The sequence below is a fragment of the Aotus nancymaae genome, unplaced genomic scaffold (genome assembly GCF_030222135.1).
Source record: "Aotus nancymaae isolate 86718 unplaced genomic scaffold, 86718_ANA_hifiasm-v0.15.2.pri h1tg000059l, whole genome shotgun sequence".
NCBI lineage: Eukaryota > Metazoa > Chordata > Mammalia > Primates > Aotidae > Aotus > Aotus nancymaae.
The window spans coordinates 61,771,121-61,787,415 of record NW_026988473.1 but is presented as its reverse complement, the minus strand read 5'-3'; the positions used below and the strand labels follow the sequence as shown (position 1 = coordinate 61,787,415).

The 16,295-nt window shown below is 41.1% G+C and overlaps 1 protein-coding gene across 6 annotated transcripts in view; it reads left to right on the top strand.

The window, feature by feature from the left end:
* Positions 1 to 16,295, top strand: part of INTS4 (integrator complex subunit 4) — a 122,451-nt gene that overhangs the window by 55,531 nt on the left and 50,625 nt on the right. For all 6 annotated transcript variants that reach the window (XM_021671820.2, XM_021671817.2, XM_021671821.2 and 3 more), the window contains 2 exons: positions 1,522 to 1,664; positions 14,106 to 14,221. In XM_021671820.2, the coding sequence (XP_021527495.2) occupies positions 1,522 to 1,664; positions 14,106 to 14,221 (259 nt within the window). The remainder of the gene's footprint in view (positions 1 to 1,521; positions 1,665 to 14,105; positions 14,222 to 16,295) is intronic.

The following is a 16,295-nucleotide window of genomic DNA, read 5'->3' as shown; positions in this document are numbered from 1 at the left end:
ATACAGAATTGTTCACAGGTATGCTTATTTGTGAGCATAAGGTATATAACTCACAAATAATTCTTGCCTTTTAATTCTGTTTAGGAGATCAGACCCATATAAACTTACAGTAGACTATTCTTCCACCCTGCTGTGCACTGCTCCCTTCCATTTTCTGTGTCACTGTACTTCATTGCTTTGAACCTTACCTTACTGACCCTTCCAGCTAGAATTTGCTTTTTGTTATTGTTGTTGTTGCTATGCCAAGATCCTACCCTGCCTAGAAAAATTCACATTTTTATTCAATAAGCATTGTCTATGTGTTAGAAATACAGTGTTATCAAAACAGGATCCCTGCTGTTATAAAACTTATATTCTAAAGAGATGGAGTCAACAAAGTGATTTCAGTTGGTGATAAATGTTATACAGAAGATAAACAGTATGATGGAGGAATGGGGAATTTCACTATAATTTGAGTGGTTAGTAAAACCTTTCTGAGGAGATGATATTCAAACTGAATCTTGAAAGATAAACAGAAGTTAGCTATGTGAAGACTGGGAGAAGAACTTCAGGTAGAGGCAACAGCTAGTGGGAAGACTCTAAGACACAAGTGAGCTTTGTTGTGTTTGCAGAATAGAGAGAAAGCCAGTAGGATTGAACCATAGTGAGAAAGTAGAAATGTGGCATAAGATGAAGTCTGAGAGAGGCATTGGGGACAGGTAGAGAGCCTTGTAGGCCATTTTAAGATGTTTAGATTTTATTCTAACATTATGGAAAACTATTGCAGAATTTTATAAATAGGAGTGACATTTCGATTTGCCTCTCATTTAATGTTTCTCATTCTTGAAGTCTTCTTGAAATTCACATCAGCTAGATTGACTCTTTCCCTCACTTCCATTTAACACATACAGGTATACCTCTCTTTATTGGGCTTTGCAGATATTGTGGTTTGTGTGTGTTTGTGTGATTGTTTTTAATAAATCGAGAGATTGTGGCACTGAGCGAGTCTATTGGTGCCATTTTTCCATTAGCATGTGCTCACCTTATGTCTGTGTCACATTTTGGTAATTCTTGCAATATTTCAAACTTTTTTATTATCACATCTGTTATGGTGATCTTTGATGTTACTGTTGTAATTGTTTTGGGATCCACAGACTGTGCCTGTATATGATGGCAAACTTAAGTGTGTGTGCTCTGAGTGTTCCACTAACTGGCCATACCTGGTTTCTCTCTTAGCCTTTCTTCTTAGCCTGTCCTTTTTCCTAGTTGCAAAAAGGCTCTTTTACCTTTAGCATCATGTTTGAGTTCCAGATAGGATGGAGAAGGGAGATTAAAGAACAAAGGGAACAAAGCTACTGCCTCTAGTCCTTTATTTATCAGTAAAATGAAAAATATTTCAGGAATTTCAGCCAAAGAACTTCCACATACTTTGTTACATGGCCACCCTAGATGGGAAGGTGGCTAGGAAGAAGGGGACGGTAGATAGAGGCTGAGTCTCTGCTAACCAACAGTAACTACTGTTATTATTAATTTTTTTTAAAGGATTCATCCAGAGATATTCGAGAGGCTCTTCATGAACTCTTATGCTGTACTAATGTTTCAACCAAAGAAGGGATTCATCTTGCATTGGTGGAGCTGCTGAAAAATTTAACCAAGTACCCTACTGATAGGGACTCCATATGGAAGTAATGACTTTTTTGCCCATTTACTCACTGAGTCCCATAATGTGGTAAATGTACAATGCTGACATTTGTTACGTACTTATAGATTGAGGATAGTATGGCCTTGAATTTTGCCTCTAGTTTAGAAACCTGATTCAACTTCAAACTCTTAATCTGATTCCTAAGCTGAGTATCACATTTCAGATTACTTATTAATATGTCCATCTATCCACCTAGCTGATACTATGTGCCTGCTGTGTGCTGACTATGCACCAACTCCTGTGGTAGCTGTTACAAGTATAGAAATGAATTATTTATATTTCCTCTTTCTCATATATAGTGGATTTTTTTTTTGTTTTTTTGTTTGTTTGTTTGTTTTTTGAGATGGAGCCCTGTTCTGTCACCAGACTGGAGTGCAGTGGTGCGATCTCAGTTCACTGCAACCTCTGCCTCCTGGGTTCAAGCGATTTCCGGCTTCAGCCTCCTGAGTAGCTGGGGCTACAGGCATGCACCACCATGCCTGGCTAATTTTTGTTTCGTTTTTTTTTTGAGACAGAATCTCGCTCTGTCACTCAGACTAGATTGCAGTGGTACTATCTTGGCCCACTGCAACCTCTGCCTCCCGGGTTCAAGCAATTCTCTTGCCTCAGCTTCTTGAATAACAACTGGGATTACAAGTACATGCCACCACACCCAGCTAATTTTTGTATTTTTTTTTTAGTAGAGTTGGGGTTTTACCATGTTGGTCAGGCTGGACTTGAACTCCTGACCTCAAGTGATCCACCTGCCTTGGCCTCCCAAAGTGCTGGGATTATAGGTGTGAGCCACTGCATCTGGCCACTACTATATAGTGTTAATCACTCCTGTGTCTATTTTGCATTTTTGTAAAGAATCAGATCCATCATCATAGAGATTATAGGCAGGGCAGGAGGCAGAGCTACATAAGATGGGAAATCACGATCATTTTCTCCTTTGATTATCTCTAGTTTTATTCAGTACCATCAAGTTATTAACACTGTTCATGAACCTTTGTTTGAAGAATGACTTCTATACATGTAATTAATATAAATGTGTGTTCTACATGTTTAAATGAGTTTATATGATGAGACCACTTCAACTGTGTATAGTTTGTCTTTAAAAATGTTGTTACTAAAAGTAGAAAAACTATGGGTTGAATCAGCTACTTAGAAAATATATTAAAACTGACCAACATGGTGAAACCTCATCTCTACTAAAAATAGAAAAATTAGCCGGGCATGGTGGTGGGTTCCTGTAGTCCCAGCTACTTGGGAGGCTGAGTCAGGAGAATTGCTTGAACCCAAGAGGTGGAGGTTGTGGTGAGCTGAGATTGCGCCACTACATTCCAGCCTGGGCAACAAGAGTGAAACTCCATCTCAAAAAAAAAAAAAAGAAAAGAAAAGAAAATATATTAAAACTGAAAATACCAGGGGAGTCTTGCTCTAGGAAACTTGTTTGGTGTCTGGTTTTCCATTTTGCCTTTCCTTTGTGTAGTCCCATTCAGCTCAATTTGACATATATTTATTGAGTGTCTTCAAGAAGCTCTCAGTCATTTAGGGTGTGGTGTTGCAGTGGGGATGAACACCTATATAAGTAACTGCAGTTTTGTGGAGACCCAGCATGTCTCCACAGAAGGAAGGAATGTTAGAACATTCTTCTAGCATTAAAATAAGATTTGTGGTTATTTGGTTCACTTAGAATATTTACATAAGGCTGTCTTTATTGGGTGATTGTGGACAAAGAACTCCTTAACCACATAGTGCTTCAAAAGCTTTTGAAGTCACCTATTCTAATTTTTTTTTTAACTTTAGAGACAGGGTCTCACTATGTTGTCCAGGCTGGTCTTGAACTCCTGGGCTCCAGTAATCCTTCTACCTTGGCCTCCCAAAGTCCTAGGATTATAAGTGTGAGCTAGTGCACCTGACCTACTTATTCTAATTATCACTTATGTTTTCTAATTATCAACTTTTCCAATGAATGGTGGCATTATTTAGAAATAAAAAATAGATGAGGCCAGGCATGGTAGCTCATGCCTGTAATCCCAGCAGTTTGGGAGACTGAGGAGGGAGGATTGCCTGACACCAGGAGTTTGATATTAGCCTGAGCAACAGAACCAGACCCTGTCTCTACAAAAAATTTAAAAATTAGCCCAGTGCAGTGTACATACCCATAGTCCCAGCTACTTAGGGAGGCTGAGGCAGGAGGATTGCTTGAGCCCAGGATTTAAAGGCTGTGGTGAGCCATGTTGATACCAGTCCACTCCAGCCTGAGGGACAGAGCAAGACCATGTCTCTTAGAAAGGAAAAAAGTGATAAAAGAGTAAAGAAATAGAGTGACCTATTTTTTAAAATGTTGATAAACATAAATGCATAAATGAAAGTTCTGAAGGAGATAGTTTGGTCTGTTTATATATCTTTAGTTCATTCAATAAATGCTTACTGACCACTTGCTATAACCCAGTCAATGTATTAGGTGCTGTAGAGATTTAAAAATGGATTGGGCTCAGACCTAGCCCTCAAATAGCAAGAAGGGAGAGCGGTAGCAAACATGTGGATAGGGAGGTGGATGACATAGTAAGTTTAGTATATTAAGAAGCCAGAATTGAAGTCTAGCTTTAGAGCAGCCCACATGTATAGGGGCCTGTAAGGTGACCCATTTAATAGCACTTGTGGTGCCCATTTGAGCTATGAATAGAGTAAGATCAAAATAAAGGACTGGCACCTGGAAGCTAAAATCTTTCTTTACAGTGCGCGCTGAGGTATACTGAGTAAAAGTGCTTAGAGAGGCCTGAAAATAAATGAAACAAGTTCTTTACACCTAGAAGGAAAAACATCAGACTGGGAAAAGCATACTGTCTCAAGAAGATCACATGCATTAGATTAGATGACTTTCATAACCCATATACTCATGAATTTTTCAGTGTTTATTTTCTCTCTCTTTTGCTGATCTACCTGTTCTCCAGTCCCTAGTGAAACCTCCTATGTGACCATCTGCTATGTGAATATTTCTTTTTCTATTTTTTTTATTATTTATTTATTTATTGCATTTTACGTTTTGGGGTACATATGAAGAACATGCAAGATTGTTGCATAGGTACACACATGGCAGTGTGGTTTGCTACCTTCCTCCTCATCACCTATATCTGGCATTTCTCCCCATGTTATCCCTCCCCAACTCCCCACCCCCTGCTGTCCCTCCCCTCTTTCCCCACAACAGATGCCAGTGTGTGATGCTCCCCTCCCTGTGTCCATGTGTTCGATTTTCTCTTCTTGTGTCAGTTTGCTGAGAATGATGGTTTCCAGGTTCATCCATGTCCCTACAAAGGACACGAACTCATCGTTTTTTACGGCTGCATAGTATTCCATGGTGTATATGTGCCACATTTTCCCTGTCCAGTCTATCGTCGATGGGCATTTGGGTTGGTTCCAAGTCTTTGCTATTGTAAACAGTGCTGCAGTGAACATTCGTGTGCATGTGTCTTTATAATAGAATGATTTATAATCCTTTGGATATATACCCAGTAATGGGATTGCTGGGTCAAATGGAATTTCTCTTTCTAGGTCCTTGAGGAATCGCCACACTGTCTTCCACAATGGTTGAACTAATTTACACTCCCACCAACAGTGTAAAAGTGTTCCTATTTTTCCACATCCTCTCCAGCATCTGTTGTCTCCAGATTTTTTAATGATCGCCATTCTAACTGGCGTGAGATGGTATCTCAACGTAGTTATGATTTGCATTTCTCTAATGACCAGTGATGATGAGCATTTTTTCATATGTTTGTTGGCCTCATATATGTCTTCTTTGGTAAAGTGTCTGTTCATATCCTTTGCCCACTTTTGAATGGGCTTATTTGTTTTTTTCTTGTAGATCTGTTTTAGTTCTTTGTAGATGCTGGATATCAGCCCTTTGTCAGATGGGTAGCTGCAAAAATTTTTTCCCATTCTGTTGGTTGCCGATTCACTCTAATGACTGTTTCTTTTGCTGTGCAGAAGCGGTGGAGTTTGATTAGGTCCCACTTGTCTATTTTGACTTTTGTTGCCAATGCTTTTGGTGTTTTAGTCATGAAGTCCTTGCCTACGCCTATGTCCTGAATGGTTTTGCCTATATTTTCTTCTAGGGTTTTTGTGGTGTTAGGTCTTACGTTTAAGTCTTTAATCCATCTGGAGTTAATTTTAGTGTAAGATGTCAGGAAGGGGTCCAGTTTCTGCTTTCTGCACATGGCTAGCCAGTTTTCCCAATACCATTTATTAAACAGGGACTCCTTTCCCCATTGCTTGTTTTTGTCAGGTTTTCAAATATCAGATGGTTGTAGATGTGTGGTGTTGCCTCCGAGGCCTCTATTCTGTTCCATTGGTCCATATCTCTGTTTTGGTACCAGTACCATGCTGTTTTGATTACTGTAGCCTTGTAGTATAGTTTGAAGTCAGTGTGATGCCTCCAGCTTTGTTCTTTTTGCTTAGAATTGACTTGGCTATGCAGGCTCTCCTTTGGTTCCATATGAAGTTTAAGGTGTTTTTTTCCAGTTCTGTGAAGAAGGTTATTGGTAGTTTGATGGGGATAGTGTTGAATCTGTAAATTACTTTGGGCAGTATGGCCACTTTCACAACATTGATTCTTCCTAACCATGAGCCTGGAATGTTTCTCCATTTGTTTGTGTCCTCTCTTACTTCGTTGAGCAGTGGTTTGTAGTTCTCCTTGAAGTGGTCCTTTACATTCTTTGTTAGTTGTATTCCTAGGTGTTTTATTCTTGTTGTAGCAATTGTGAAAGGCAGTTTGTTCTTGATTTGGCTCTCTTTAAGTCTGCTATTGGTGTATAGGAATGCTTGTGATTTTTGCACATTGATTTTGTATCCTGAGACTTTGCTGAAGTTGCTTATCAGTTTCAGGAGATTTTGGGCTGAGACAATGGGGTCTTCTAAATATATAATCATGTCGTTTGCAAATAACGACAATTTGACTTCTTCCTTTCCTAATTGAATACTCTTTGTTTCTTTTTCTTGCCTGATTGCTCTGGCTAGAACTTCCAGTACTATATTGAATAGGATTGGTGAGAGAGGGCATCGTTGCCTAGTGCCAGATTTCAAAGGGAATGCTTCCAGTTTTTGCCCATTCAGTATGATATTGGCTGTTGGTTTGTCGTAAATAGCTTTTATTATTTTGAGATACGTTCCATCAATACTTAGTTTATTGAGGGTTTTTAGCGTAAAGAGCTGTTCAATTTTGTCAAAGGCCTTCTCTGCATCAATTGAGATAATCATGTGGTTTTTGTCTTTGGTTCTGTTTATGTGGTGGATTACGTTTATAGACTTGTTTATGTTGAACCAGCCTTGCATCGCCGGGATGAAGCCTACTTGATCATGGTGGATAAGCTTTTTGATGTGCTGTTGCAATCGGTTTGCCAGTATTTTATTGGAAAATTTTTGCATCTATGTTCATCATGGATATTGGTCTGAAGTTTTCTTTTCTTGTTGAGTCTCTGCCGGATTTTGGTATCAGGATGATGTTGGTCTCATAAAATGATTTGGGAAGGATTCCCTCTTTTTGGATTGTTTGGAATAGTTTCAAAAGGAATGGTACCAGCTTCTCCTTGTATGTCTGGTAGAATTCGGCTGTGAACCCATCTGGACCTGGGCTTTTTTTGGGTGGTAGGCTATTAATTGCTGCCTCAACTTCAGCCCTTGTTATTGATCTATTCAGGGTTTTGACTTTTTCCTGGTTTAGGCTTGGGAGGATGGAATTTATCCATTTCTTCCCAGTTTGCTAGTTTATGTGCATAGAGTTGTTTGTAATAATCTCTGATGATGGTTTGAATTTCTGTGGAATCTGTGGTGATATCCCCTTTATCGTTTTTTATTTCATCTATTTGATTATTCTCTTTCTTTTTTATTAATCTGGCTAGTGGTCTGTCTATTTTGTTGACCTTTTTGAAACACTAGCTCCTTGATTTACTGATTTTTTTGAAGGGTTTTCTTGTGTCTCTATCTCCTTCAGTTCTGCTCTCATCTTAGTTATTTCTTGTCTTCTGCTAGGTTTTCAGTTTTTTTTTATCTTGCTCCTCTAGCTCTTTCAATTTTGACAATAGGGTGTCAGTTTTAGAGCTTTCCTTGCTTCTCATGTGGGCATTTATTGCTATATATTTTCCTTTAGACACTGCTTTAAATGTGTCCCAGAGATTCTGGTATGTTGTGTCTTCATTCTTGTTGATTTCGAAGAACATCTTTATTTCTGCCTTCATTTCATTGTTTATCCAGTCAACATTCATCAGCCAGTTGTTCAGTTTCCATGAATCTGTGCAGTTCTGAGTTAGTTTCTGAATTCTGAGTTCTAACTTGGTTGCACTGTGGTCTAAGACACTGTTTGTTATGATTTCCGTTCTTTTGCATTTGCCGAGGAGTGATTTACTTCCAGTTATGTGGTCACTTTTAGAGTAGGTGTGATGTAGTGCTGAGAAGAATGTATATTCTGTGGATTTGGGGTGGAGAGTTCTGTAAATGTCTATTAGGTTTGCTTGGTCCAGGTCTGAGTTCAAGTCCTGGATATCCTTGTTAATTTTCTGTCTCGTCGATGTGTCTAATATTGACAGTGGTGTGTTAAAAGTCTCCGACTGTTACTATCTGGGAGTCTGAGTCTCTTTGTAAGTCATTAAGAACTTGCTTTATGTATCTAGGTGCTCCTGTATTGGGTGGGTATATACTTAGGATCGTTAGCTCTTCTTGTTGCATTGATCCTTTTACCATTATGTAATGTCCTTCTTTGTCTCTTTTGATCTTTGTTGGTTTAAAGTCTATTTTATCAGAGATGAGAATTGCAACTCCTGCTTTTTTTTGCTCTCCATTTGCTTGGTAAATCTTCCTCCGTCCCTTTATTTTGAGCCTTTGTGTATCCTTGCATGTGAGATGGGTTTCCTGGATACAGCACACCAATAGGTTTTGGCTTTTTATCCAATTTTCCAGTCTATGTCTTTTGATTGGGGCATTATCCCATTTACATTTAGGTTTAATATTGTTATGTGTGAATTTGATCCTGCCATTTTGATGCTAGCTGGCTGTTTTGCTCATTAGTTGATGCAGTTTCTTCATTGTGTTGATGCTCTTTAACATTTGGTATGTTTTTGGAGTGGCTGGTACTGGTTGTTCCTTTCTATGTTTAGTGCTTCTTTCAGGAGCTATTGTAAAGCAGGCCTGGTGGTGATGAAATCTCTGAGTAATTGCTTGTTCGTAAAGGATTTTATTTCTCCTTTGCTTATGAAACTTAGTTTGGCTGGATATGAAATTGTGGGTTGAAAGTTCTTTTCTTTAAGGATGTTGAATATTGGTCCCCACTCTCTTCTGGCTTGTAGTATTTCTGCTGAGAGATCCGCTGTGAGTCTGATGGGCTTCCCTTTGTGGGTAACCTGACCTTTCTCTCTGGCTACCCTTAGTATTTTCTCCTTCATTTCAACCCTGGTGAATCTGACGATTATGTGCCTTGGGGTTGCTCTTCTTGAGGAATATCTTTGTGATGTTCTCTGTATTTCCTGGACTTGAATATTGGCTTGCCTTGCTAGGTTGGGAAAGTTTTCCTGGATAATATCCTGAAGAGTATTTTCCAGCTTGGATTCATTCTCTCCTTCACATTCAGGTACACCTATCAAACATAGATTAGGTCTTTTCAGATAGTCCCATATTTCTTAGAGACTTTGTTCATTTCTTTTTACCCATTTTTCTCTAATCTTGCCTTCTCGTTTTATTTCATTGAGTTGATCTTCAACCTTTGATATCCTTTCTTCTGCTTGGTCAGTTCGGCTGTTGAAACTTGTATATGCTTCACGAAGTTCTCGTGTTGTGTTTTTCAGCTCCATCAGTTCATTTATATTCCTCTCTAAGCTGTTTATTCTCATTAGCATTTTGTCAAACCTTTTTTCAAAGTTCTTAGTTTCTTTGTATTGGGTTAGAACATGTTCTTTTAGCTCAGAGAAGTTTATTACCCACCTTCTGAAGCCTGTTTCTGTCAATTCATCAGACTCATTCTCCATCCAGCCTTATTCCCTTGCTGGTGAGGAGTTGTGATCCCTTGGAGGAGGAGAGGTGTTCTGGTTTTGGGTGTTTTCATCCTTTTTGAGCTGGTTTCTTCCCATCTTTGTGCATTTATTTACCTGTGGTCTTTGTAGTTGTTGACTTTCAGATGGGGTCTCTGAATGGATGTCCAGCTTGTTGATGATTAAGTTATTTCTTTATGTTTCTTAGTTTTCCTTCTAACAGTCTAGCCTCTCTGCTGTAGGACTGCTGAGGTCCACTCCAGGCCCTGCTTACCTGGGGATCACCTGCAGTGGCTGCAGAACAGTAAGGGTTGCTGCCAGTTTCTTCTTCTGCTATCTTTGTCCCAGAAGGATACCTGCCAGATGTCAGTCTGAGCTCTCCTTTATGAGGTGACTCTTTGGATATACGAGGGTCAGGGAGCTGCTTGACGAGACAGTCTGTCCTTTATAGGAGCTCAGGTGCTCGGCTGTGAGCTCCATTGTTCCATTCCGAGCTGCTGGGCAGGTACGTTTAAGTCTGCTGCAACAGAACTCATAAACACCATTTTTTTTTTTCCGAGGTGCTCTGTCCTGGGTAGGTAGGGCTTTATTTATAAGTTTCTGTCATACTGCTGCCTTTTTTCAGTGCTGCCCTGCCCAGTGAGGAGGCAGCCTAGTCACAGTCTGCCTGCAGAGGCTTTGCTGAGCTGCTGTGGGCTCCACCCAGCTGCCCTGTGAACTTCCTGCAGTCCTGTTTATAGGGATATAGTTAGAACTGCCTCGGCAATGGCTGCCCACCTTTGTAGTAGCAGACTCTCTGTAATGGTGGACTGCCTCATCAATGGCACACTACCTCAGTAGTGGTGGACTGCCTTGCTAATGGGAGACGCCCCTCCCCTACAGAGCTGGACCATCCGAGGTTCAGCTGTGCTTGCTGTGAAACTCTCAATCCAGAGTGTTTCAGATTACTATTTTTTGTGGGGGTGGGACCGGCTGAGCCTGATTACCTGGCTCCCTGTCTCAGACCCCCCTTTTTTTTTTCAGTTGAATGGGCGACTCTGTCTCCCAGGTGTTCCAGTCACCAGTTGAACAGGTGCCCGGATTTGTGTGAGATTTTGCGCAGAGACCCGCTGAGCCAGCTAAAACAGTCGCTCTGGGGGCTCGTGGCGCTTTTTTTCCTGGAATCTTCTGGTCTGGCTCTCTGTTTCAGTCCCCTTTTTATTGGTTGAATGGGTGACTGTGTCTCCCAAATGTTCCAGTCACCTGTTGAAAAGGCACTGGGATCTTTGTGATTTCTGAAGCGGCGACCCACTTCACCATCTGAAACAGCCGCACGGAGATTCGTGGTTCTTTTTTGCCCGGGAATCTCCTGGCCTGGCTCCCTGTTTCAGTCCCCTTTTTATCAGTTGAATGGGCGACCCTGTCTACCAGGTGCTCCAGTCGCCAGCTAAAAGGCGCCCAGACCCATGCATTTTGTGTGGAGACCTGCTGCCCCGGCCAAAACAGCCGCAATGGCGTCCCGTGGGGCTCCTCCACCTGGGAATCTCCTGGTCTGTGGGCAATAAAAATCTGTCCGGAAGTGCAATGTCCACTCACCCTCCACGCTCTCGCTGGGAGCTGCAATCCTGAGCTGCTCCTAATTGGCCATCTTGGATCCCCCTATGTGAATATTTCTCTGATCATATTGATCTCTTCTACCTTTGACAAGTAGAAGTAGAATGTCATTCTTTTGATTGTTCATACCTTGTAGTGTTGGTCGTCTTTGCCTCAGCTGAATTATAAACTCCACGAGGACAGAATTAAGATATATATGTGTTCAGTTTAGTTCCCTTTTTTTTTATTCTTCAGAGAAGGAAATAGGTTCTGTGACCTTTTTTTTTTTTCTTTTTTTTTTTGAGACAGAGTCTTGCTCTGTTGCCCAGGCTGGAGTGCAGTGGATGTGATCTCGGCTCACCGCAGCCTCCGCTTCCTGGGTTCAAGTGATTCTCCTGCTTCAGCAGGAGAATCCTGAGTAGCTGGGATTACAGGCGCCTGCCACCATCCCCAGCTAGTTTTTGTATTTTTAGTAGAGATGAGGGTTTACCATGTTAGCCAGGCTGGTCTCGAACTCCTGACCTCAGGTGATCCACCCACCTTGGCCTCCCAAAGTACACCTTCTAAACCAGAACTTAACAAATAAAAAATAATAAGGTTGGGTGTAGCGGCTCATGCCTGTAATCCTAGCACTTTGGGAGGCTGGGGCAGGTGGATCGCCTGAAGTCAGGAGTTTAAGACCAGCCTGGCCAACATGGTGAAATCTCATCTCTACTAAAAAGGCAAAAATCTGCTGGGTGTGGTGGCGCACGCCTATGATCCCAGCCACTCAGGAGGCCTAGGCAGGAGAATCACTTGAACCTGGGAGGAGGAGGTTGCAGTGAGCTGAGATGATATTGCATTCCAGCTTGGACGACAAAGCAAAATTCCATCTCAAAAAAAAAATCATAAAAAATAATAAAAATATATAATTACCTTGCTTGTATTAGTTCCTTATAGTTTATAAAGGACCTTTATGTAGTTATAATAGCTAACATTGAGTTCTTACTATATGATGGATACTTTGCTAAGTACTTTATGTTGGTTATCTCATTTAATGCTTATAGCAACTCTGAAGTAATGACTTTGTTTTTTTTTTTTTTTTTTTTTTTTTGAGACAGAGTCTGGCTCTGTCTCCAGGCTGGAGTGCAGTGGCACCCTCTTGGTTCACTGCAACCTTCTCCTCTTGGGTTCAAGAGATTCTTCTGCCTTAGCCTTCTGAGTAGCTGGGACTACAGGTGCACACCAGCACACCCAGCTAATTTTTGCATTTTTAGTAGAGACGGGGTTTCAATATATTGGCCAGGATCGTCTGTTGATCCTGTGATCTGCCCACCTTGGTCTCCCAAAGTGCTGGGATTATAGGCGTGAGCCACCTTGTCCTGCCTAAAGTAATGACTTTTAATCCCATTTTGTAGATGAAAAAATTTACTTGCCTAAGGCTACTCAGTTTCAGACAGATCTCTGATTTCAGAACTTCACCCAGGATATCAGTTAGAATGCTTTTGCCCACAAGTACAAAAGACAATCTGATTAAAAATGTCTTAGCCAATTGGTCTAAGTTTTTTCATAAAAAGAAATCAGAAGGTTGGTTTCAGGATTGGTCATTCAGCAGGTTACCAGGGCTCTTTTTGGTTTCTCTGCAGTTCCCTTGGCTTCTCATACTTATAAGATGGCTGCCTCATAAGATAGTATCTCAAGACAGAAAGGAAGGGTCATTCCCTTTCATGCATTGCTCTTTTGATTTGCAAAACCATCCCTGAGAAGCTCCCCAGCTAACATACTCTTATGCTCCATTTACTAGAATTGGCTTACTTGCCTACCAGCAAACCAGTCACTGGAAAATGGGAATAGAATTGCCTTGATGGGTTTAGAGCAATAGTGGTTCAGCTGATGCGCTGGATTTGCCTTTTCTGAGCACTTTGCTGCCTGCCTGATACCTGAGTAAAATCAGGGCTCTCTCAGGAAGAAAGATGGGGGAAATGGCTGTTGGTTAAATAACCAGTTCCTTTTTTTTTCTTCTTTTTTTTTCCTTTTCTTTTTTCTTTTTGAGACAGAGTCTCACTCTTTTGCCAGGCTGGAGTGCAGTGATGCCATCTTGGCTTACTGCAATTTCTGACTCCTGGTTCAAGCAATTCTGCTGCCTCAGCCTCCCAGTTAGCTGGGATTACAGGTATGCGTCACCACGCCCAGCTATTTTTTGTATTTTTAGTAGAGATGGGGTTTCACTGTGTTGGCCAGGATGGTCTTGATTTCCTGACCTTGTGATCCACTCTCCTCAGCCTCCCAAAGTGCTGGGATTACAGGCATGAGTCACTGCGCCTGGCCTGCTAGTTCTTTTATCTTTATAATAACCAATTTTTTTTTTTTTTTTGAGACAGAGTCTCGCTGTGTCACCAGGTACCAGGCTGGAGTGCAGTGGTGCAATCTTGGCTCACTGCAACCTCCACCTCCCAGGTTCACTGCAACCTCCGCCTCCCAGGTTCAAGAAATTCTCCTGCCTCAGCCTCCCTGAGTAGCTGGACTACAGGCATGTGCCACCACACCCAGCTAATTTTTGTATTTTTTAGTAGAGACGGGGTTTCACCATGTTGGCCAGGATGGTCTCAATCTCTTGACCTCATGATCCACCCACCTTGGCCTCCCAAAGCGCTGGGATTACAGGCGTGAGCTACTGTGCCTGGCCCAATAACCAAATTTTTAAGATGAATTAACTGAGTTCTAGAATAATTGGATGACATATCTGAAATCATAGAGTTAGCTAAATTATATGATCAAGAATTTACATTTCCAGTTCAGGTTTTCTGATTCCAGTTCCTAGTACTTTCATAGGACTTACTAATTTGTTGATGTGTGTTCTTATTTGTTTGTTTCAGGTGCTTGAAGTTTCTGGGAAGTCGGCATCCAACCCTGGTTCTCCCCTTGGTGCCAGAGCTTCTGAGCACCCACCCATTTTTTGACACAGCTGAACCAGACATGGATGATCCAGCTTGTATCCTCTGTGCTTAGGATGGGCCCTGATGTGTTGGCAGACAACTTTGGCATCTCATTCTGCAGTGTAGCTGGGGTGGTGTGAGCTTTCTTTTCTTTTTTTTTTTTTGGAGACAGTCTTACTCTGTTGAGTAGGCTAGAGTGCAGTGGCCCGATCTCGCCTCACTGCAACCACTGCCTCCCGGGTTCAAGCATTTCTCCTACCTCAGCCTCCTGAGTAGCTGGCATTACAGGCACCTGCTACTCACCTGGCTAATTTTTGTATTTTTAGTAGAGACAGGGTATCACCATTTTGGCCAGGCTGGTATCAAACTCCTAACCTCAGGTGATCCGCCTGCGTTGACCTCCCAAAGTCCTGGGATTACAGGCATGAGCCACCGTGCCCAGCCTTGGTCTGAGTTTTCTTTTCGACATTTATTTAGCACCTACTATTCCACATATTGCTTATAGTCATCTCTATATCCGTTGGGAATTAGTTCCAGGACCTCTCTTAGATACCAAAATGCACAGATGTTTAAATGCCTCATATAAAATGGTGTATCGAATATAACTCTCTCACATCCTCCCATATACTTTAAGTTATCTCTAGATTACTTATGATACCTAACACATTGTAGATGCTGTGTAAATAGTTGTTATGTTGCATTGTTCAGGGAATAATGACCAAAAAAAGCCTGTATATATTCTGTATAGTTGCAAGCATTTAAAAAAAAAAAATTTTCCATCTGCGATGTGTTGAATTAATGGTTGCAAAACCCAGAGATGGAGGGCCAACTATAAGTGCATTATACAATTTATCTCTCATCTTCCAAACAACTCTGGAAGGAGGTATTATTCTCAGTTTACAGATGAGGAAACTGAGGCTCAGAGTGTTAAGTAACTCTCTAAGCATCAGATTTGGGATTCCAAGCCAGAAAAAAATCTCTGGTTTTAAAGCCTGTGCGCTCTTCCTAATGTCTTATACAATGTTTAATTCGATCTTTAGCTTGAGAGAGGTGATGGCTGAGCTAGGCTCCGTGACTACTCTGCCTCTGAAACAAGTTCAGTGGGTTTATGATAACCTGTACAGCATGCCATGCGATTGGATTGTTTTCCAGTAATGGGGATACATTTACATCAGTGCATCCACACTCTCCTAGGGTTCTTTTTGCTCTGTGGGCAGATCCTTGGTGAAGTTTAAGAGTAGCTATTGAAACACAGAGATCAGCCATGTAACTGGCTATTGTAGTCAGGTGACCATTATAGTCTCCCTTAATACTCTTTTTAAAATTTGAATTATTTTATTTTTTTAATTGACACATAATAATTGTACATATTTATGAGGTACATATTGATATTTTGATACATAGGTATACTGATCAGATCAGGGTAGTTAGCATGTCCATCCTCTCAAACATTTATCATTTCTTTGTATTGGAAACATTCAGTATCCTCTGTCTAGCTCTTTGAAACTATTTATTATTGTTAACTGTAATCATCCTACAGTGCTATAGAGCCTAGAACTTACACTTCCCATCTCACTGTAATTTTGCAAGCTTTAATAAGTCTCTCCCTTTAACCATCTTTCCTCTCCCTTAACCTCCCTTAATTCTGTTTGTTTACTTTCATAGGGCTTTTGGGGAATTTTTGAATTTAAAGATCTGTATAGTTGATAGACTAAGCAATACCTGACTTCACATTTGCATTTAAGAAAGACACATTCGGCCGAGGCGGGTGGATCACGAGGTCGAGAGATCGAGACCATCCTGGTCAACATTGTGAAACCCCGTCTCTATTAATACAAAAAAATTAGCTGGGCACGGTGGCGCGTGCCTGTAATCCCAGCTACTCAGGAGGCTGAGGCAGGAGAATTGCCTGAACCCAGGAGGCGGAGGTTGCGGTGAGCCGAGATCGCGCCATTGCACTCCAGCCTGGGTAACAAGAGCGAGACTCCGTCTCAAAAAAAAAAAAAAAAAAAGAAAGACACATTCAGCCCATCAGAGATGTGCTTGTAGGGTAGGTCTTACTACTAACTCAGAAGACATATTGAAATGCTCTGAAATCTGAAGGCCCTTTACATTGAAAACAAAAATTAA